This window comes from Oryctolagus cuniculus, chromosome 15 (genome assembly GCF_051225735.1).
Source record: "Oryctolagus cuniculus isolate XC-2025 breed Fujian yellow rabbit chromosome 15, ASM5122573v1, whole genome shotgun sequence".
In the NCBI taxonomy this organism is placed as follows: Eukaryota; Metazoa; Chordata; class Mammalia; order Lagomorpha; family Leporidae; genus Oryctolagus; species Oryctolagus cuniculus.
The window spans coordinates 31,362,863-31,385,518 of NC_142881.1; the positions used below are offsets into that span (position 1 = coordinate 31,362,863).

The 22,656-nt window shown below is 41.3% G+C and overlaps 1 protein-coding gene across 9 annotated transcripts in view; it reads left to right on the forward strand.

Moving 5' to 3' along the window:
• Positions 1–22,656, forward strand: part of HPSE2 (heparanase 2 (inactive)) — a 716,512-nt gene that overhangs the window by 668,625 nt on the left and 25,231 nt on the right. For all 9 annotated transcript variants that reach the window (XM_002718623.6, XM_089314560.1, XM_089314564.1 and 6 more), the window contains one exon: positions 19,758–19,903. In XM_002718623.6, the coding sequence (XP_002718669.1) occupies positions 19,758–19,903 (146 nt within the window). The remainder of the gene's footprint in view (positions 1–19,757; positions 19,904–22,656) is intronic.

Below are 22,656 nucleotides of genomic sequence, written 5' to 3' on the forward strand. Positions count from 1 at the left end.
AGCACAGGTTGTGTGCCCTGGGGCTGGCCCTAGGACTGAGAAAGTTACAGGGTTGGGTGGCCGTAAGAAAGCAGGTGAAGTAGAAACTCTTGGCTCTGCCAAAAAAGATCCCATACTATATTATGAAAAGTCCCTAACCTGTTAAGCTTTCTGGTTCAATTTCTGTTAAGAACATCTGAAAATTGTATTAGATCTTTGGCTGAGGAGGAAGAAAAGATAGGATGGAGCTTTGCCAATGTTTTTATTATAGTTGACAAGGGAACTTCTGAGGTAGAAATCTAGAAAGTGAACCTCTATTACATAGATTTTTAATTCCTAATCATAAGGGAAATTTCTAAATACAGTTTTAGTATCCCACTTACACTTTTGAAACAACTGCTGGCACTTAAAACTGCAGAATTATTAAGAGAGAAAAATTGGGTAAAGTTTTCCATACAGTTGATTGTATATGGAGAGTCTGCCTATATATAATTGAAGATTTACACCATTATGTTTTTACAAATGTCAGAATTATCAAGGTACGTAATAAGATTTATAGAATATCTTCATTCTGGATTCAATAAGCTGTTTTCCAGCCTGCAGTTTTCTGAAATTGGGCTTTCCTTTGAACTTTGAAAATTTTGCACATGTCAAAGTCTATGTTCTATTTTACACTGAGTTTATGTGCCAAGATTGCTGTTCTCTCCAGCTTCTCCATATCAATTGGTATTTCATTATACAAGGTCTGGAAGACCCCATAAATGAAGCTCTTTAGGTTTGTAATGATTGATTTTCAATATTTGGGTATTTGTGTATGGAAATGTCAAAGAGAGCTCTGATTTGGTACTGTGGCTTCCCATTTGCACTTATGAAGAATAAGACAGGGTCAGACTTTTGGCAGAGCAGTTAAGCTGCTCGTAAGGATGCTCACAAGCCATATTAGAGTGCCTGGGTTGAGTCTCAGCTCTAATCCCAGTTTCAGCTTCCTGCTATCGTGCACTCTGGGAGGAATCAGGTGATGACTCAACTGGCTGGGTCCCTGCCACCATGTAAGAGACTCAAATTGAGTTTCTGGCTCCTGGCTTCGGCCTAATACTGTACTGGCTATTGTGGGAATTTGGGGAGTGAAACAATGGCTAAGTGCTAACACTCTATCTCTCTCTTTCCCTTCCGCTAATCCCTAAGATAGATAAATAAACCTGCTCAAAAGTGTTCTAGTAACTAACTTGTGATCACCTCCTGCATGGTAAGGACAAATTAATGTCTAAAAATGAAAAACCCTTTCCAGTGGCTATGTGCTATGGTCAGCCAAGCAAACTGCTTGTTGTCCCTGGTTATAGGGCAACATCCATATAGGAAGAATTGATCCAAAACCCAAAAGAACCTGCGATAATGACAATTGTGTGCAAGGCCCAGAATAAGATACAGATCTTCTGTCTTTCCTCTCCGCTGCCTCTGACTTCTGTTTTCAAGATTTCCTGACGAAGGCAGGCCTCATTCCACAATGTCTGTTTTCTCTCACCCTAGAACTGCTCACACACCTCATACATTTCTTTGCTCTTCATAAATACAAAGCACTGCTCAGTTTCCTTTATGGAGGAGAACAAGGATTCTCTGCCCCTCCCTAGCTTTAGTCTTTATTTTCTTTAGCGTATTTCTATACTTAGGCCCCGGTTTTGTGTGCAGCAGTAGACATTGGAGGTTGCAGAGTTAACTACTTTTTAAAAATCACATAAAGTCTCATGTCAATGAAAATATTCTAAAGGCCATTAGATATGCAGGTACTTCTTAAAGGATGGATCTTACCTTGAAGACCATGCTTTTTGAAGTTTTGACTCAATTGAGTTGGGGTTGAGAAATCAGAGAACCTTTGTGGATCCATAACAGCAAAGACAGCATATTCTACTTTTTTTAAAGCTTTTATTAATGAATGTATTTTTCACAAGTACAAGTTTAGGTATATAGTGGTTCTTTCCCCCATACCCGCCCTCCCACTCCAATTCCCATGCCACCTCCCACTCTCTCTCCCATCCCCTTCTTCATTATGATTCATTTTTAGTTTAATTTTATATACAGAGGACCAACTCTGTGTTAAGTACAGATTTCAACAGCTAGCACACACACACAACGTGTAAAGTACAGTTTGAGAACAAGTTTTGCAGTTAATTCACATAGTACAACTCATTAAAGATGGAGATCCTACATGGGGAGTAAGTGCACAATGACTTCTGTTGTTCCTTTAATGATTAACACTCTTATTTATGATGTTAGTGATCAACCGAGTCTCTTTCCATGACTGCCAAGGCTATGGAAGCCTTTTGTGACCACAGACTCCATCACTATTTGCAGTATGCTCTACCTTAAAAATTGAAATGTGTGGGGCGACACTGTGGTGCAGAGGGTTAGGCTGCTGCTTGCAACTCTTGTATCCCATATCCAAGTGTCAGTTCAAGTCTCAGCTGCTCTGCTTCTGATCCAGCTTACTACTGATGAGTCTGGGAAGGCATCAGGTGATGGAACAACTACTTGGGTCCCTACCACCCACATGGGAGACATGGATGAAATTCCTGGCTCATGGCTTCAGTCTCACCCAGCCCTGGCTGTTGTGGGCATTTGGGGACTGAACCAGAAGATGGAAGACAGCTCTCTCGCTCTCTCGCTCTCTCGCTTGCTCGCTCACTCCCTCATTCTGCCTTTCAAATAAATATTCTTTTAAAAAGTGAAATGTGAGCTTATTTAGGACCATTTGTCTCTCTGTAGGTGGCCCTGGAGTCTGTCAGTTGGGGCCTACCAATTTAAGTTGTTTTGCTCAGAAGCGAGCAGAGAGATGTAGGGACTGACCTAATTACCTGCAGCCAGCATTTCTTTTCATCAGGAAAGATCCTGAACTTAGAGCTCTCAGGTATAGAAAACCCTTCCCAGGGCTCAGAAAACTAAGGGAAGTGGCCCCTTCTTCCTAACTCCTACTGAGTTCTGGGTGCATTTGTCCTGCAGCGGCTGATCTGATAGAACAACTAGGGTTGTGCTTTCCCACTAGCTACACATTGTAGCCATTTTAGGTTCAGCTATGCATGCCAGATTGAATTAAATGCCTTTTTAAAATCTCCAAAGCAGGAAAACATCTTTGTCTGACTAGTATTTTTTATGTATTTGTTAATGAGTGTCTGCACAATAAAGATGTGGTCTGTAGCTTGTTTTCCAAGGAGGAATCCAATTTGGCTCTTGTGGATGTTGCTGCTACTCAGATAGAGTTTAATTATTTAATTGGAACAGCTGCAAAATAGCTTGTGGACACACAGTGTTCCACAGACTCTCCTGGAGCTGAGTGGAGACCACCTTGACTTTGGGGTTCTGAATCCCCTGAATGCGTCAGTGAGTGTCAGGAAAATGTCTCCTCTGGGGCTGGTTGACTGCACCGTCGGCCTCCTCAAGTCAGGCTGAGCTCTGCAGCTCACTGCACAGATTCAGTTCTTCTCTTTGTATTCGGCAGGTGCTAGCATGATGCCATCCAGAGCAAGAATCAGCCAGGTTCTCGCCAGCTTCCTCCCCTGAGATTTCTTCACTGGCTCGGCTCCTGTAACCTAACGAAAAGGCATGGGGTACTACAAGCCACGTCTCACAGGCACTGGCAGCTTTCTGACTTGTGCAAATACTTTTTGTGCAGAAAAGCTGAGGTTGTAAAACAGAGCAGGAGTATTGGGGGAGAAAAGGGACTTGTTCAAGTCTATGGGGGACCCACTTTTCAGCCCACCAACATCCGAAGAACAAGTCAGTTAAGGAAGGGAAAGTGGAACTTCAGAGTCAATTCAACCACTCTGCTCAGAGTTCGTCCTAGGCTTTGGCCACTAAACTGTGAGCTCTTTGTGATGTGAGACTGGGTCTTAGTTGTCTCTATTTGTCCCATGCAGCACAGGTGCTTAGCAAATGTTGACTGTTGTTGATGATGACACTTAGCCAAAAAATCCTCCTAATATCCTGAAATTCAGAAGATCCCTTATCATTGTTTTTCTGCTGGTGACTCGCGACTGAGAGCTCGAGTTTTGGCAGCCTGCTCTTTGACTCTTCACAGTGCTCAGTTCTTACGCTGCCCCAGGTTTGTTCATTTCAGGCCTCTCCTCACCACGTGAGCATCTGGACAGTGACTTCGCTTCCAGGGCTCTGACTTTGCTCAGGTATTCAAAGAGTTGCAACGTGGGCTGCAGGGCACCCAGGGGCAGTTCAGGTGAGGAAGAGTAATTTTACGTCTTGCCTTCCCCATATGTAATTCAGCCAGTGGAGTGGAATGTGCCTTTCTGTTTTACTAATTCTCACAGAAGAAGCTGGAGGAAAAAAGGACGGGGCTTCTTGAGGCAGCAGTAGCTCTGGAGACGCAACACAGTGAGTGACAAATTGGGGAGACAGCTGCTTTTCTACCTTCGGTGCATACTGACATCTTACTCATTTGATCAGGCTGGGACTTTAACTTCTAGCAGCTTCTTTTATTTATAGTATCAGAACTACAATAGCAAGATTTATCTGCAAAATTTTAGTACATGCATTCATTAATTCAGCAAATATTTATTAAGCACCTACAAAATACCTATGCATTGTGCTAGGTGCTAGGCTATAACATTATCACGCAGGTAAATTGTTTTATAACTCTAAGCCTCCACATATTTATAAAATATGAAAATCAAAATAGTGCCTCCTTAGAGGATTGTTCCCTGAATTCAGTGAGATAATATATGTAAGGGCTGATCATGTCACTCAAAAAGTGATAATTGGCATTATTATGAATAAATAGGAACTGTGAACTCCCTGAAGGGGCTGGTCAAGAACGCGTGCAAGTAAAAGGCAATTAGCATATAGCATGGCCACTGCTGTGGAGGGGACTACAGAGTCTTGTGATAAGGTAGTTAAAAAGAATCCCCAACTTAGACTTGGGAGTTCAGAGGCCTCCTGGACGAAGTTTCAGTTAGGAAAAAAACCCAAATGATGAGAAAGAGTTAACCAAGCAGGGCTTGGAGGGAGGAAATGCACAAACCAAAGGAATGGCATTTCTAAACAGCAGTGGCCTTGCACGGACTTAAATGAGGGACAGTAGTTCAAGATAGCTGGCGTGCACACGGGAAGCAGTTTGCAGTGTTCAGAGGAGGAAAGAGATAGCGTGGAAGGAGACACTGTCCTGGGAGTAGTGGAAGCTACTGAAACACGTTTGAGGATGGGGGACAGGATCATGTTTGCATCTTAACAAGTTCCTCCTGGTAGCAAGAGGACGAGGAAAAATGTGGTGGTTTGCAGACCCCATGTTTTTTATCAGAATGAGAGTAATGAGGAGGTTTAGAGAGGAATGGAAATGGACAAAATATAAATTTTGATTGCATGTGTAGGGTAAAGAGTAAGGATGAGTCAACAGATGATACCGAGGCTTTTGACTTGAATAATTAGGTGAGGAAGGGTGTCATTCATTAAGATTGTAAACATACAGGGCCGGGGTTGTGGCTTAGCAGGTAAAGCTGCCTCCTGCAATGCCGACATCCCACGTGGGCACTGGTTCATGTCCCAGCTTCTAATCCAGCTCCCTGCTAATGGCCTGAGAAAAGCAGCAGAAGATGGCCTAAGTGTTTGGGCCCCTGCCACCCATGTGGGAGGCCTGGATGAAGCTCCTGGCTCCTGACTTTGGCCTGATACAGCCCTGACCATTGCAGCCATCTGGGAAGTGAATCAGTAGATGGAAGAGTCTCTCTCTCTCTCTCTCTTTCTCTCTCTCTCTCTCTCTCTGACTTTTGAATACATAAATAAATCTTTAAAAAAAAAAAAGATTGAAATCATGGGAGAAGAAGCCATTGAGGGAGGGGATGGTGGAGGAAGGGGAGAATTGACATATTTGGATATTTTACATACTGAATTTGAGGTGCTTATACAGATGTAGAAAAGCCTGTTTTATGAAAATACACTTTTGAAGGAAGAATAACAAGCAAAAACTTTATTTTAAGCCTAAGGAAATTGTCAACAGAAATTTGAGTATGTGTTTCTTAGGAGAAAAAACCCTTTTTCCTCATTTTAAATGTTCAGTCTTGAACATTTAGAGAATATTCTTAAAAAGGAAAAAACAATGGCCTAATAACCCTATGGCCCAGAAATAACTATTTTAATTTAGACATACAAATACATCCTTACCTGCACAGAAGGACATTTTATCATCTTAAAATAGGATCATTCTATTTTAGAGTCTGTTCTTCCTCTACATAGTATAATGATTATCTTTTGACAACAGTAAATATTCATCCAAAATATAATTTCTGATGACTTCAAAGTATCCATAGTTGAATCTACTATAATTTACTTATCCATTCATTTATTTATTCTTCCATTCAACATAATTTATAATGACCATTGAACCAATTGAGTTTCTTTGGTCATAAAAAAAGAAAGGGTAGCAATTTGTATGACAATATTGTGGAAAATGTTACATTAGTTACATTTGGGGAAAAAAAAACAGACACACCCAGCTTGGAAAGATAGGGTTTAAGACAATGCAGGAAATCTATATGGCTACACCTCCTGGAGGCTCCACTCCATAGAATCAATCAACACTCTCCCAAAGAGAAAATCCTACTGACCTAATAGGATTACTTACTCAACAGAGGTAAGAGAGCCTAAGTAAACCATATGCAGTCATGGCTGAACCATTTCCCAGAGAAAATCCGGAATCTGTAAACAGAAGGATTGATATTTGTTACCAAAGCCAACAGTAGCCATTATAACCATTTTACAGATAAACCTTTGCACGTATCTATGTATTTCTTGGGAATATGTTATGAGAAATAGAATTGTTAGGTCAAAGGCTATGTAGCAATCTAAAGCTTTTGATGCATATTACTAGGTTACTCTTAAGAAAGTTTATTTCTGGAACTTTTTTGTTTTTTTCTTTTTTATTGTGGTAAAATATATATAACAAAAATTACCACCTTAGCAGTTTTCATGTATATTATTGAATAATTTTAAGTATATTCTTAATGGTATACAACTATCTCTACTATCTACTCCCAAAATTTTTCATTGCTCCAAATAGAAACTCTAACTGTTAAGCAGAAACTCCATTCTCACCTCCTCCCAACCTCTGGTAACCTTATTCTTTTTATCTCTATAAATTTGTTTTTTCTTGATAATTCATGTAAGTAGAAGAAACCACTTTGTGCCTGGTTATTCCATTCAGCATGTTGTTTCATGAATCAAAATGCCATTCCTTTTTGCAGCTGAATAATATTTCTTTGTATGCATACATCATGTTTGTTAATCATTCTTCTGTTGATCAGTATTTGAATTGTTTCTACTTTTTGACTACCATAAATAATGCTCATGTGAACACCCATGTCTAAGTAACTGAGTGCCTGTTTTCAATTCTTTTGGGTATATCTAGGAGTGGAATTGTTGTTATGTGGTATTTTTATCTTTAACTTTTCGAGTAACTCACCACTTTTCCACAGTATCTGCACCATTTGGCAATTGTTTTCTTACTAAATACCTGGAAATGTTTCACTGGCATACTAGATCTTCATGATCTGAATGTCCAGGCCGTGGAAACAATAATTCAAATGTAGTTTTTGCCAAAAATAACTCTCACTAAAAGAGTATAGCTTGGCATTTTTACAGCAAATTTATCAGTCTGCCCCTGGCTCTTTGAACCCAGGGAACACCACCTACCTTTTCTCTGTGAGCAGATGAAGGTATGTCTTTATAATTGCTTGTGCAAAGTCTGATTGCTTTTACTTTCAGAACACTTGGAATTCTAACTCCATACCCCAATACTTCTGTTGTCCCTTGTGTGTGACTCTGTGGAGTGAATTCTAGGTTGAGTGTCCATGCTACTCAGTTCTCTGGTTTGAGCATCACTCCATTGTATTGGGTTGGAAGTTCCTCACTGCTACCACTGATGGCTTCATGGAGCCTCAACACGGCCAATATCTGTCTCCTCTCACCTTTCACAGGTCTGGGGTTGATGGTGCTGAGTACAGAAAAACTCTCTCTCTTTTTTTTTTTTTTTCAAAGTAAATGACCTGAAATCTAACTATAGATAAAACTGAATAAGACAAGCAAGAGATAAGAAATTAGAACAAGGGAAAATTGCTTCCCTAGGTTGTCCTGTTTCAAACCATTTGTTGAACATTTTTATGTTCTAGATAAGATGTTAAGTCTGGAGATAGTCTCATCATCATGTAATCCATAGTCTACATTCAAGGAAATAAGTATATGAATCAGATAATCTTACTAATGTCTAAATACCAGCAGAATTGAATGTTCAAGAGAGAGAAATTGTTCTGTGAGAACATTTAACATAATATGTGACTTAGCTCAGACAGAGGATGGGAGTGGTCCAGGAAGGCTTCCTCAGGAAGTGATCCTTCCGCTGATAACTGAGTTAACAAAGGGTGTGTGTGTGTGTGTGTGTTGAGGATATGGGGGTGGATTGAGATTAGGAGGTAATTAGGAAAATAGAAATGCCCTGTTGGTGGTGTCAGAGAAAAAAATAATCAACATCCTTGAGCATAAAAAGCCAGGTAGAGAAAGGTGAGGTGGTAAGAATCCATTCATTTCAAAATCACTGGCCTTCCTTCCCTAGCCTGCCAGCAATGGGAAGCCATTTGACAGTTTTAAGTGGTGTAGCAAAAATGGTTTGGAGGGAGTTTCTTTTCCTCTAAAAAGGGAAGCAGGAGAAAACGCAGTTTTAGAATTTCTCAAGATGCTTTAATCACATGGAAACTTTCCGGGTCTGCCTTGCAGCTCGCTCTCTGTGGAGGAAGTTGGAGCAGCAGGGCTGTTTCCCTACATGTTAGCTCTGGCGTCCGGCCACATCTGGGGCAAGAACCAACAGTGGTGTTCCACTTCATTTCTTGTTGGCTCTCCAAGGTCAAATATCTAGATGAAGAGCAGCTACTGCTGTAGCATTTGTGCCCACTTAGAGTTAACTAGATTTAAGGGACTTTGGAAATCACATAAGAGGCTCCATGAAGGAAAATATTTGCTATTTGGCTGTTACATTTCAGCATATGAATATTTCCCACAAACAGAAAACACTGAGATTAAATAAGGTGAGGCACTTGCAGCAAGGCCTATCAAGAGCTTAGACAAACCACGACCTTTGAACCTCCCAGAGTTCCCATTTCACTCCCATTCAGCCTTGGAGGTTCTCTCATCAGCTTCAGGCAGTGAATCTTAGTATGAGTGTTCTTCAGTCAAACTACATTTATTGAATGCAAATATCTAGGGCACCGAGGCTGCAGAGACAAGCCCTGATCTCTAGGAGCTTCCTTCCAACGCTCCTTACAACACACACACACACACACACACACGTGCACACACACGTGCACACACACGCACACACATCAGGTATGTTTTCAGGGAAACTGAAAGCACAACTGTGTACATAGTAGAATATTTTGATGAAGCTGAAAAAATATTTCAAGGAATAAAGAGAATAATAAGCAACATTTATTAAATGCTTTTATGTAGCAGGCATTTTGATAGATGTTTCCAGATTTATTGTCTCATTAAATCCCTATGAGGAAACTGAGGTTTAGAGATAATAAATAACTTTCCAGTATTTGAATATATATCTTTCAACTCTAAGCAAATTACTTCTCCGCTTTTATTTCTCTGTGAAGCCTCCCCCGAAGTCCTGCAGTCATAAATAATTGTTTCCTCTTCTGAATTCCCAAAGCACTGCAAGTGGTCCCAGTTCACGTGGTATTGACTTTAGTCGTCTCATGTCACTGAGCCTTGTCTCCATGTGTCTTTGCTCCTAAGTCCTTTGAGGATAGGAAGCCGTCTGGTTCATCTTTGCATTTCCCAGGCTCGACAGAATACCTCAAACACCATTAATATGTGCTCAGAAAATGCTTGTAAAATCAATCCACTAATTCATTCCTAGCTTTCACGGGTAAGTCGGGGCCTAGAGCCACGGCTAGCCCCCTTTCTCACCCCTAGCACTGTAACATAGCATCAAGGGTCTCATGAACCCAAGCCCTGGTCACACCTCCATAAACAGGATCACCCTGCCAGCTTTCTGACCTGGTGGCACGCACTCCAGAGCTCCAGTGGGAAGCCAGACCTCAGGTGGCAGCCCACAAAGATCGTGGCAACAAGCTAAAGGCTGTCTGGCCAGAGAAGTCTAGAGTCCTGGGTAAGCAGAGTGCAGTCTAGAAAAGGATACCAGTCAAGTGGAGAATGGCCCCTTAGCTCTGGGCGTTCTTGGTCCCATAAAGGGGGGGGGGGGGGGGTGAAGCACAAGGAGGGCCAGCGCCCAGCCCTCTGAAGCAGGAGCCCCCTTGCCTGCCTCTAGGTGACTCCACATAGGAAGTGCAAGAGACAGGGAGTGAAATAAGTGGACAAAGACAAACATTTAAAAAACATGCATTGGATTCAAATGTACTAAAAATCTTAAACTTGAGAACTAAGCTTTAAGGACACATGATGTACATTGTTAGTTATTGCTACTACTAGGACTGCTTTTTTTAACATATGTTCTTTTCGGACTTATTATTGGCAGAACTTGGTATCAAGAAGCTTCTGTTGGCTGGGACTGGGTTGGGAGGAAGTGGGGCTGAGGATAGAAGGAAAATCCTGCTGCTGGTGCTGTGCTACCAGTAGCCGCCCCGTCCTCCAGAACTAACAAGGACTTGAGCACTTAAAAAGCTATGAAGAGCGTTTGGTGCACGTGCCCTATATGCAGTCAATCACCCAGTCCCATCAATGTTATCTCCTAAATCAGTTAATTAAACTTACCTTAATCAAAACTATCATTATCTTTCTTCTAAACAACCTCAAGTGATTTTCTCTGTTCCGTTTTCTGCACAGCCATGAAAGTCAACCCATTAAATGTAAATCGAGTAATACCACTTTCTCTGTTAGAATCTTGCCATGACTTCTCATTTATTTTAAGATGAATTCTATAATTTTTAGGTCTTTATGAACTGCCACTACCATCCTCATCTCATCCCATTCTTGCGTGTGTTTGTTGCACTCTAGCTGAATTGACTGCTTTCAAATTCCTTCACATCTCAGAGTCTTTGCATAGCTCTTTCTCTTACCTGACACCCCTTCTGTCCCCACTCTCTTCCTCCAGTCGTAAATGTCACTCCATGAGAGGCCACCTCGCTGGCCCCCAGGCTGGTGTATACCTTCTATTATGTGATCTCGTAGAATCCTGCCCTACCCCTCCATTACCATTAGCACTACCAAAATTAATTAATTGCTTAACTCTTTGGTTTAAGGTCCATCTTTATTGCTAGGTGATAAGCTTCAAGAACTTGGCAAGAACTCTATTTGCCGTATTCCACATATGTTCCTGACACCTAGCATAGAGCCTTAGACATAGCAGGGATTCTATAATTGAATTCTAGCACCACCTCCTATAGGCCTGGCACACTGCTAGGCACTGAGCTATAGGAATTGGCAGGGTAGTTTTCAATCACAAGGAACACACAGCTCAGCAATTCATCCAGTAAATTCTGTAACCTTTTGTCATTCTCTCTCTTCCTATTTGTTGTGGTTCAATTTACTCTATATACTGCCTGTCTAGCTCTCAGACAGCAATTGACTTTTTGACAAATACTGAAGAAAAAGAAAAGATTTAAAACCTCTGTCTTTCTAGTGTCATCTGCTATTAGTTTTCTCTCTCCAGCTAATAAATGGACACTATTTTTCTTCAAGTTCTTCTCATGTCTGCTACATTTAAAGAATGTCTGTCTGTGTCTCAGTCCCTTGAAAATTGCAATGTCTTGCTTCCTTTGGATTTATTACTATTATTGACATAAAAAGTCATTATATGACGGGTTGTCTTCCCTCTTAATGAACTCTTACTATCTGGAAACTCCTCACTGTATTCCATCTTTCAGGAAATATCCTCTTTGTTGTTAGATATGTATGTGTGTTCTCTATTGTTTTCCTATCTGTTCTATGCATCAAGATAATCTTTCTACTTTTTGTGACATTTCCTTACAAAATATGCAGGAGTCATTTCATTTATATTATGAATGGTACATGTTCATAATAAAATAAAAGAAAGAGAAGAAGGGAGAGAGAAGAAGGAAAGAAGGGAAGAGGAGGGAGGATATACAATGCGATTCTGTTGAGAGATGATTTACAAAAAGGAGAGATAGATGGAGAATGGAGTTTCTTAAAAAGAGGCAGAATAGACAACTGAAAAAGAGTAAAGGCGAAAAAAAAAAGAGTCTGAAAATGGTCCATGAGACTAAGGCAAAATTCCAAGCATCAACTAACTTGCCAATCAGAATCCTCCATTCCTCTGAGGGAAGAGATGATAAAATGAAAGTAAATCACAGTTTGTCTTTGGGTAAAACAATTTGTTTGCCTGCTTATGGGTGAATCAATGATGTCATCTTCATAAAGGAAGCTCTGATGGACAAATCATACAAAATGTTTCATGCATCTCTTTAATATATTATTTGACCCATAGAAAAGATTATTTATGCCTAAATGTTGCTTTTAAAGCGAAATAATACAATCAGTACCTGTGAGTCTACTACTCAAATCTGAAGCGTTACCAATAACTCCTTCCCACCTCTAAGTTTCTTGACTTTCCTATTCCACTGATTCCTCTTGTCCCACCCAAAGTAACTGCTACCATAAATTTTATGTTTATCAGTGCACTGCATAATGCATACAAGTATATGCACAGTTTTACTACAGATGCATGTCTGCTTAGACAATATATATTTACGAGCTTTTTTATTTTTTTTGTTTTTTTTAAAGATTTTTATTTATTTATTTGACAGGTAGAGTTACAGACGGTGAGAGACGGAGACAGAGAAAAAGGTCTTCCTTCCATTGGTTCACTCCCCAAATGGCCACCACGGCCGGAGATACACTGATCAGAAGCCAGGAGCCAGGAGCTTCTTCCTGGTCTCCCATGCAGGTGCAGAGGCCCAAGCACTTGGGCCATCTTCCACTGCCTTCCCGGGCCACAGCAGAGAGCTGGACTGGAAGAGGAGCAACTGGGACTAGAACCCGGCGCCCATATGGGATGCCACTGCCGCAGGTGGAGGATTAACCTAGTGAACCACCACACCGGCCCTCTATGAGCTAATTTTTTTAAAAAGATTTATTTTATTTATTTGAAAGACAGAGTTACAGAGAGAGGTAGAGAAAGAGAAAGGTCTTCCATCCGCTGGTTCACTCTCCAGATGGCCGCAACAGCCGGAACTGCGCCTATTGGAAGCCAGAAGCTTCTTCTGGGTCTCCCACGTGGGTGCAGGGTCCCAAGCACTTGAACCATCTTCTACTGCTTTCCTAGGCCATAGCAGAGAGGGATTGGAAGTGGAGCAGCCGGGACTAGAACTGGCACCCATATGGGATGCCGGTGCTTCAGGCCAGGGCTTTAACCCGCTGCGTCGCAGCGCCAGCCCCTTATGAGTTAATTATTAACAGTTATTTTAATACTGAAAAAGCAAACATTTGCCTATAGTATACAAGACACATACAGTATTACCTAAATCAGATACTTTGCCTGGGCTTTGAATTAGGAGTTGAGGTAGGAACTGAAGGCTTTGTCTAGTGGTATGCACTTCTGGAAGTGGAAATGAAGGGACTCATCACAAATAGTTTTCATAGAATATCAAATGGATCCATGGGGAGGACAGGCATGCAGAAGTACTTTGAACGTGTGTTTTCTAGAAATGGAAAATCGACCTGTATCTGTGTCTGCCCACAGAGTAAGTTTGAGACTTAACACTGGGTTCTCCTCAAGGCTCTGCTTACCACTAAATAGTTACTAGAAAACCCTATAAGTAAATTTTTTTCTGATTTCCTTGTCTTAACTAAAAAGATTTCCATGTTTTCTTCTTCATTAAAGACAGACAGTCAGATATTTTTTTCCTCCTTGGCAGGAGTTCTTTTAATATTTATAGATAAGAAGACTAAATATAATAAAATGTAAATTTTCCTCACTTGATTTATAAATTCAATAGAGTTCTAAAATCCCAGAATACTTTTTTTAGATATTGGATACCCAGTTTATTTTAGATAATCTGATTCTGAAATTTCTATGACTAGCAAAGGACCAAGATTAGCAAAGCATTATGGTAAGGGGCTTATTCTGCCAAATTTCAAGACATAACATAAAACAGCAGTGAGTAAAGCAGTGTAGGATTAGTGTAGCTCAGAAAATTGGGACAGAATGGAACTCAGGAACAGATCCATGAATATATGGGACACAGAGGACACTGCAGATCACTAAAGGAAGGGGATACCATGTAATAAATGACACTGCTGTAATTGACTATCCACATGGAAAAATATGAAATTAGATACCTACCCTTTACCATACCCCAGGTCATACTTTTGTGATTAAAGACTTAATAATGAAAGAGAAAAAGTTTAAAATATTAAAAGAATATATATTATAATAACTTAATAAACTTAAGTGCAGGAAGAAATTCTTTTGTTTTTTAATTTTTTTTTTTTTTTTGACAGGCAGAGTTAGACAGTGAGAGAGAGAGACAGAGAGAAAGGTCTTCCTTCTGTTGGTTCACGCCCCAAATGGCAGCTACGGCCGGCGCTGCGCTGATCCGAAGCCAGGAGCCAGGTGCTTCCTCCTGGTCTCCCATGTGGGTGCAGGGCCCAAGAACTTGGGCCATCCTCCACTGCACTCCCGGGCCACAGCAGAGAGCTGGACTGGAAGAGGAGCAACCAGGACACAATCCAGCACCCCAACCAGGACTAGAACCCAGGGTGCCGGCGCCGCAAGCGGAGAATTAGCCTAGCGAGCCACGGCGCCGGCCTAGGAATTCTTAACAAACAAAAAGAGGTAGACATTTTTGTCCACTGGATGGGCAAAAATTAAGAAGTCTGAAAATAAAAAGTGGGCAAGGATGTGGGTCAAGAGAAGTCCACACAGACTCTGTTGGAAGGAGATATCACTTTGGGAAAGGTGGGCATTATCCTGTAATGTATATTTTTATAACTGTATCTGATATAGCAGTTCTACTCGTAGGTATGTACTCTAGAACCATGCTTCTCAATCTTACGTGAGTATCAGAATCACCTGGAAAGCCACCCGGGGCCCAGCCTCTAGGGTTCTGATTCAGGCGGCCTGATGTGAAGTCCATGAATGAGCGTTTTTTGGAGCACCAGGATGATGTAGCTGCTGCTGCGTACCAGCCCCGGCTGGAGCTACACTCCTCTGGATTTCTTCACCTGCGTGTGAGGAAATAGGAACAAGAATGTCAAAGCCACGACAAAAGACAAAAAATGGAAACGCAACAGACAGGGTTCCACATGTGGAGCGGAGATCATGGTAACCTCGAAGTTCTCTGCAACAACAGACACCACAAAAAGTGACTTCAAAGTTTATTTGGAAAAACAAGTGGGTATGGCTGCTTCAAGAGTATGTGAAGAAAGAAAACACAGGATGAAATAGACTTGAACTCTAGACGTTAAAATATAAATTATAACAATTGAAATGATGTGAAACTGATAAAAAATGAAGCATTCAGTGGAAGAGAATAGAAACTCCAGACACAGAAGTTCAGAAGCACTATTTCTTGTCAGTATATTATGATATACATATGATAAAATATCAGATATATAATATATATAAAGTATATAATATATTTAGTATATAATAAAGATGGGCTCATAGATTATTCACTATTTGATACTACAGGAACAAATTATTTAGAAAATAATAAACTTAGTAGCATACACTGAGTCATTTTCAATGAATTAAAAGTTTAAAATTTAGGCCGGCACCGCGGCTCAATAGGCTAATCCTCCGCCTTGCGGCGCCGGCACACCAGGTTCTAGTCCCGGTCGGGGCGCCGGATTCTGTCCCGGTTGCCCCTCTTCCAGGCCAGCTCTCTGCTGTGGCCAGGGAGTGCAGTGGAGGATGGCCCAAGTGCTTGGGCCCTGCACCCCATGGGACACCAGGATAAGCACCTGGCTCCTGGCTTCCGATCAGCGCGGTGCACCGGCCGCAGCGCACCGGCCGCGGCGGCCATTGGAGGGTGAACCAACGGCAAAGGAAGACCTTTCTCTCTGTCTCTCTCACTGTCCACTCTGCCTGTCAAAAAAAAAAAAGTTTAAAATTTAAAATGATGATATAAACTAAAAAGAAAAAAATACAAATAAAGATGTATGTTATCCTTGCATGAGGAAGGACTTTCTAAGAATAAAAGGAAGAAATCAAAATAAAAGTATTGAAATATTTCCCATAAAATTATTTTATCCTCTGTCAAAAACTCACAAAGGTAATAAAATGCACCCACACAACTTGAACAGAATATTTATATCATAAACAAATAGAAATGGTAAATATTATGTTATGTGGATTTTTCCACCAAAAAAAAAAAAACCCTGGGAAAATTATTTGTCATTAAGAATTAACTTCCTCAACCTCTTTTGTGTATCTGTCTCAGAACCTTTTTAGAGCTTTACCCAGCCCTCTCCTCCCTTCTTAGAGCACAAGTTAGCTTTTACCTATCCCCCAGTGGAAAGTGAGCTGATAATGGCCAGTGCCGCGGCTCACTAGGCTAATCCTCCACCTGCAGTGCCGGCACCCCGGGGTTCTAGTCCCGGTCAGGGCGCCGGATTCTGTCCCAGTTGCCCCTCTTCCAGGCCAGCTCTCTGCTATGGCCCAGGAGTGCAGAGGAGGATGGCCCAGGTGCTTAGGCCCTGCACCCGCATGGGAGACCAGGAGGAAGCACCTGGCTCCTGCCTTTGGATCAGCGCGATGCGCCGGCTGCCGGGGCTGCCATTGGAGGGTGAACCAACGGCAAAAGGAAGACCTTTCTCTCTGTCTCTCTCTCTCTCTGTCACTGCCCACTCTGCCTGTCAAAAAAATTTAAAAAAAAAAAAGGAAAGTGAGCTGATTTCAATAAAACAGAGTGTAAGTTCAACTTTATCACTTAATGATGAGGATTATCTGTTGTTCTAAAGTTAATTTTTTATCTTTACACAAATATTGAGAATTAATAAATATCTCTTCATCCTGCATGTGAGAAACTTGCTGCAAATGGATCTTAAGAGAAAATTCTTTTTTGTTGTTTTTTGGTTGGGTAGGTGAGTGGTTTTTTTCTTTTTTTTAATTTAATTTTTATGCATTAATATATAGAGAACAGATTTCATAGATTTGCTTCCAATAATACAAGAATACTTTCTTCCCTCCCTCCCTCCTCCGTCCTTTCTTTTCTTCTTTTAGTTTTTTGCAATAGCATGCTTTCTTTTTTTTAACTTTTATTTAATGAATATAAATTTCCAAAGTACAGAATATTGATTACAATGGCTTCCCCCCCATAACGTCCCTCCAACCCGCAACCCTCCCCTTATCCACTCCCTCTCCCCTTCCATTCATATCAAGATTCATTTTCGATTCTCTTTATATACAGAAGATCAGTTTAGCATACATTAAGTAAAGATTTCAACAGTTTGCTCCCACACAGAAATATAAAGTGAAAAATACTGTTTGAGTACTAGTTATAGCATTAGATCTCAATGTACAGCACACTAAGGACAAATAGCATGCTTTCAGCTTACTTCATTATCGCAGGCTCAGTGCTCCTCTAAACGAAGAGCTCTACAAGTGAAAGGCAGTAGACCACTGTTCCCCAGGGGTGTAGGCAAGGGTTACAGACAACAGTCACCTCACAAGATGTCAGCTTAGTCTGATATGCACTAGGGGGTTTTGGAGTTTTCTTTGCTTTTTGCTGCATTTTGTTGTTGTTGTTTTCTGTATATTAGCTACAACCAATCAGAGAAAACACAGGACATTTGTGTTTTGGGTTCTCACTCATTTCACTAGGCATTATGGTCTTCAGTTGTATCCATTTTGTTGCAAAACGCAGGAATTCATTCTTGTGTACAACTGAGTAGTATTCCATCATGTATTTGTAACACAATGTCTTTATGCAGTCATCAGTTGGTGGACATTTGGGTTGATTCCATATCTTACCTATTGTGAACTGAGCTGCTATAAACATCAGAGTATAGATAACACTTTCACATGCAGGTTTCAATTCCTCTAGGTATATTCCCGGGAGCAGAATATGGTAGATCTATTTTCAGATTTCTGAAGAATCTCCAGACTATCTTTCACAATGGTTGTGCTAGTTTACATTCCCACCAACAATGCATTAAGCTACCTTTTCTCTACATCCTCATGAGTAGTCGTTGGTTTTTTTTATTATTATTATTTTTGGATGATAGCCATTGTAACTGGGGTGAGATGAAACCTCATTGTGGTTTTTACTTGCATTGTCCTGATGGCTAGTGATGCTGAGCATTTTTCCAAATCTGAGAATGTCCTTGGTATTTGGATTGGGATTGCACTGAAATTGTAAACTGCCTTGGGTAATATGGATATGGACATTTTGATTATATTAGTTCTTCCAATCCACAAACATGGAAGGTTTTTCCTTTTTTTTTGATGTCTTTCTATTTCTTCCCTAAATGTTTTATAATTTTCATTGTACAAATCTTTCACATCCTTGGTTAAATTTATCCCAAGTTACTTAAATTTTTTGTAGCTAATATGAATGTAACTGATCTTATGAATTTTTTCTAAGTCATGGCATTGTTTATGTATACAAAGGCTATTGATTTTTGTGTGTTTATTTTATATTGTGCAATTTTACCAAAATCTCTTAAGAGTTCCAATAATCTCTTAGGAGAGTGTTTTGGTTCCCCAATATAAAGGATCATGTCATCGGCAAAGAGGGATAATTTATCTTCCTCATTTCCAGTTTGAATCCTTTTAATTACTTTTTCTTGTCTAATGGCTCTGGCTAATACTTCCAGAACAATATTGAAAAGTAGTGGTGAAAGTGGACATCCTTAGGGCCAGCATTGTGACGTAGCAGGTAAAACTGCCACCAGTGATGCAGGCAATACATATGGGCACCAGTTGGTGTCCCAACTACTCCTCTTCCAATCCAGCTCCCTCCTAATGGCCTGGGAAAAGCAGCAGAAGATGGCCCAAGTACTTAGGCCCCTGTCACTTATGTGGGAGACCTAGAAGTAGCTCCTGGCTTCTGGCTTCAGCCTGGCCCAGTGTTAGCCTTGCAGCCATCTAGAATGTAAACCAGCAAATGGAAGATATTCTCTCCTCCTCTTTCTCTCTCTCTTTCACTCTCTCTCTCCCTCCTTCCCTCACTTTTTCCCTTTCTCCTTCCCTTTCTCTGTAACTCTGACTTTCAAATAAATAAATAAATCTTTAAAAAAAAAAGCAGTGGGCGTGCTTGCCTGATTTTGGATCTTAATGGAAGTGCTTCCAATTTTTCCTTATTCAGTGTGATGTTGGCTGTATGTCATTTATTGCCTTGATTGTGTTGGGATATGTTTCTTCTACACCCAATTTGCTTAGGGTTTTTATCATGAAAGGATGTTTTATTTTATCAAATGCTTTCTCTGTGCCTTTTGAGATAATCAGTCTAGATGCACAAAGATCATGACCATGCCTGAATGCAAATTTGAAATCAAAATATATTTAGCTTTTTCAAATTTCCTAAATAAAAGCCAGGGTGTTTGTGATAAGACATTGGAATGAAAGACAAAAAAAGGAAAAAATTGTAGTAAGAGTTTAAGAAATAGAAGTGATTTATGCTTTATCCCCAGAGGAATGATTTGCTTCATCGGAGGAACCATGCTTGTAGGGTCAAGGTCTCCGTAGGTGATGACTCTCAGGACTGGTGGGGAGTGGTTTCTGGCCTGCACATTTGTCATGTCTACTCAGAACACCTCTGCTGTGTTCCCTCCCTGACTCTGCACCTCTCTGTTCTCCTCAGGACTACTGGCTCTCTCTCCTTTACAAGCGCCTGATCGGGCCCAAGGTCTTGGCTGTGCATGTGGCTGGGCTGCAGCGGAAGCCACGGCCTGGCCGTGTGATCCGGGACAAACTGAGGATTTATGCTCACTGCACAAATCACCATAAGTAAGTCTTCATGGACATAGAAGAGAAAGGCCACCCTCCGTGGACTTCAGCCCCTCTTAGAATTCCATCCCATTTGGGACCGCCTTGAGGTGGATCTCCATGCAATGATCTTAGTTGAAAACTCCCAGACTCGCTCTGCGGTGGCCATCCTATGTCTGATACATGGCTTCTTCTCCAAATGGCTTTTCTCTAAGGAAAGCTCCCTTCTTATACTTAACAAGATTTATTCATAAAGGTCCATAAAATCTGTGCCATTTGTTCATTTCTTTATTTTCCCAATTAGTTTTTATGGGGCATTTTCTCTGTGCCTGTTGATGTAATGCCCATGAGGCTCTTCTGTGCGCCTCGGCTTGAGCCAAGGCAAGAAGCCAGATCTGTCCTGTGACCCAGCGGCAACGCTGGAGGAGATATGTCTCATTTCTGAGGTACATGCTTGAGAGCTAGAAGCCTAGCCCTAGACCAGTGTCTCCAGCTGATCTTCCCAGAAACACAGGAGTACCCAAAGGTTCTCATGCCAGTTTTTCAAACATCTTTCCAGCTCTTTTAAGTGTTAAGAAACCAAATGAAATCTGGGCTTCATTTTGGGGGGAAGCACGGACTTTTCACAACCCAGTACAGTAAGGTATGGTTGTTCTGTTTTTTATTTGAAGTGCTGGTTGTCATTAGAGCTGTCTTTAAACCAAACAGGAAATTTAATCATCAGTAAATGAAGTTTGACAGATAAAATGTTTTAAAACATGAAGATTATAAGGGAAAAAATTTTAAAGTAGGCCTAAAACAAAACCCATCTGGCCAAACATGACTTTCTTACTTCACTTCCTGTTTAAGGCAGAGTAGGCTGCCCTGGAAGAGACTTTTTTCTCTCAATGCACAGAAAACCTGCAGAGGAGGAATGGGCAGGCAAGCGCCTCTGCCAGACTTCATTCCACCCCAGCCTATCAGGGCTGATCAAGACAATGGTGAGCACAAAGAGCCGGAGTGGTCAGGTTTCAACAGATGCTCCTTCTCCTTCCTTGATGAGAGGGGAGCCAAGCCAATTAATTTATCATGATAAGATTTCTCAAAGAATCATGTCTGTACATACAAGTGCCTATTGTGGACGAGGGGAGGCTGCTCTGGGCAGGGGCCAGAGGTTTTCAACATCCCTTTTGCTCAACAGGAAGCTCAATCCAATACCTGAGAGAGTGACTGCTTTATGGCCTTGGCCTGGAGTTATCTGATCACCACACAAGGAAACATTGTATTCCTCGTCTCTGCTCCGGCCCTGAGGTCACCACCCAAAAGGTGGATCCTCAGCTTCAAGAGAGAAAAATTATGCTTGGCACCTTCTGTGGCTGTTAGAAAGCACGTCAGTCTGTGGCCTTTAAGCTACTGGTCTGAAGACCCTGGGGAAAAAATGTCGGTTGCCATGGGCTTAGCAGGACCTGGTGCCCTCACACGGGGATCCTCACGTGGTCTCATTCCAGTGTTCCACCTGGTGCTTTCCATATTCTCATGGGGAGCTGTCACTAAAATCTGAGTATCCCTTGAACTCAGGGCCAATGTCTCATTAATTTTGATGTCCAGTACAATGACTAGCATGCAGTTCTCAGTAAATGATAAATGCATGGATGACGGAATAAGTAAATGCAGAAACAGGCTCCAAGGTGTTACTGTTGATTTAATTATAGCTCTGTTCCTCTTATCAGCACAGCATCCAGAATGCGGTGTGTGGAGTGACTAGGAGTTCTACCACTCACTAGCATGAGACCCCAAACAAGTTACCAAATCATCTAGATTCAGGACTCTACATCACCAGCCCTCTACTTCTACCGCTAACTCCATCAGTACGACTTCTCCCTCTGTCCATTAAAAGGAAAAAAATGATGATCATAATTAATCCCACACATCACCCAAATGATAATAACTGGGGTGAAGATCTTTTTCTTCCTATTAAATACCTACAGCGAGCGTACAATGGATACACTGAGCCAGCCGAGGTTGAGGTGTCCCTCATGCCAGCGGGTGTCGTGTGTTCAGAGAGCAGTGCCGAGGCTAGGAGAAGTGTCTCCTCTCCGCTCTGGGAAGCCGCATGCCCTGCGTGTGCCCTCACATCTGCCGCAGCCATCACAGTGAATCAGCGCTGATTGATTATGTTACTTGTGGCAGTGCGGCCAGAGTCACAGCACGCTGGCTTTACATTAATCAGTCTTGACCAGGACTCTGAAAATATGTGTCTTGGGTCAAAACAGGGATTGAGTGAAAAAGTAGAAAATTACTAACAGAACCACCCAAAGAAAGTGTCCGTTAAAACAACTCCTGCACTCCAGAGTGCATTGAATCCTCGCTCTGTGACAAGCACCTTGTCATATATTTGCAGTTATATTATCTTACTGAATTCCAAAGACTCTGTGGAAATAATTGCTTGTGCAAATAACAGCATTAGTGATGGCAAGAATTTCACATTTGAAAGGAACCCATAGAGATAATTTGGCCTAGTGTTCAACTTAACACAGCACTCCCTCTTATATCACTCAAGCAGTCAGGCAACTTCCAGTTGGATACCCCACTGCCTCTTATGATAGCCTTTTGCATTGCCAGTCATTCCTGACATACTAGAGCATTGTCTCTGTTGTCTCTTGTCATTGATTTAAGAGAAAAAGTTAGAAACTCACACCAACACCAGCAGGTGCTTCTCAGCTTCCTGTTCTGGAGTTAACAGAAGTTCTCACTCTAGGCCTTCATGTACAGAGCAATCAAATTTTGACTGGGAA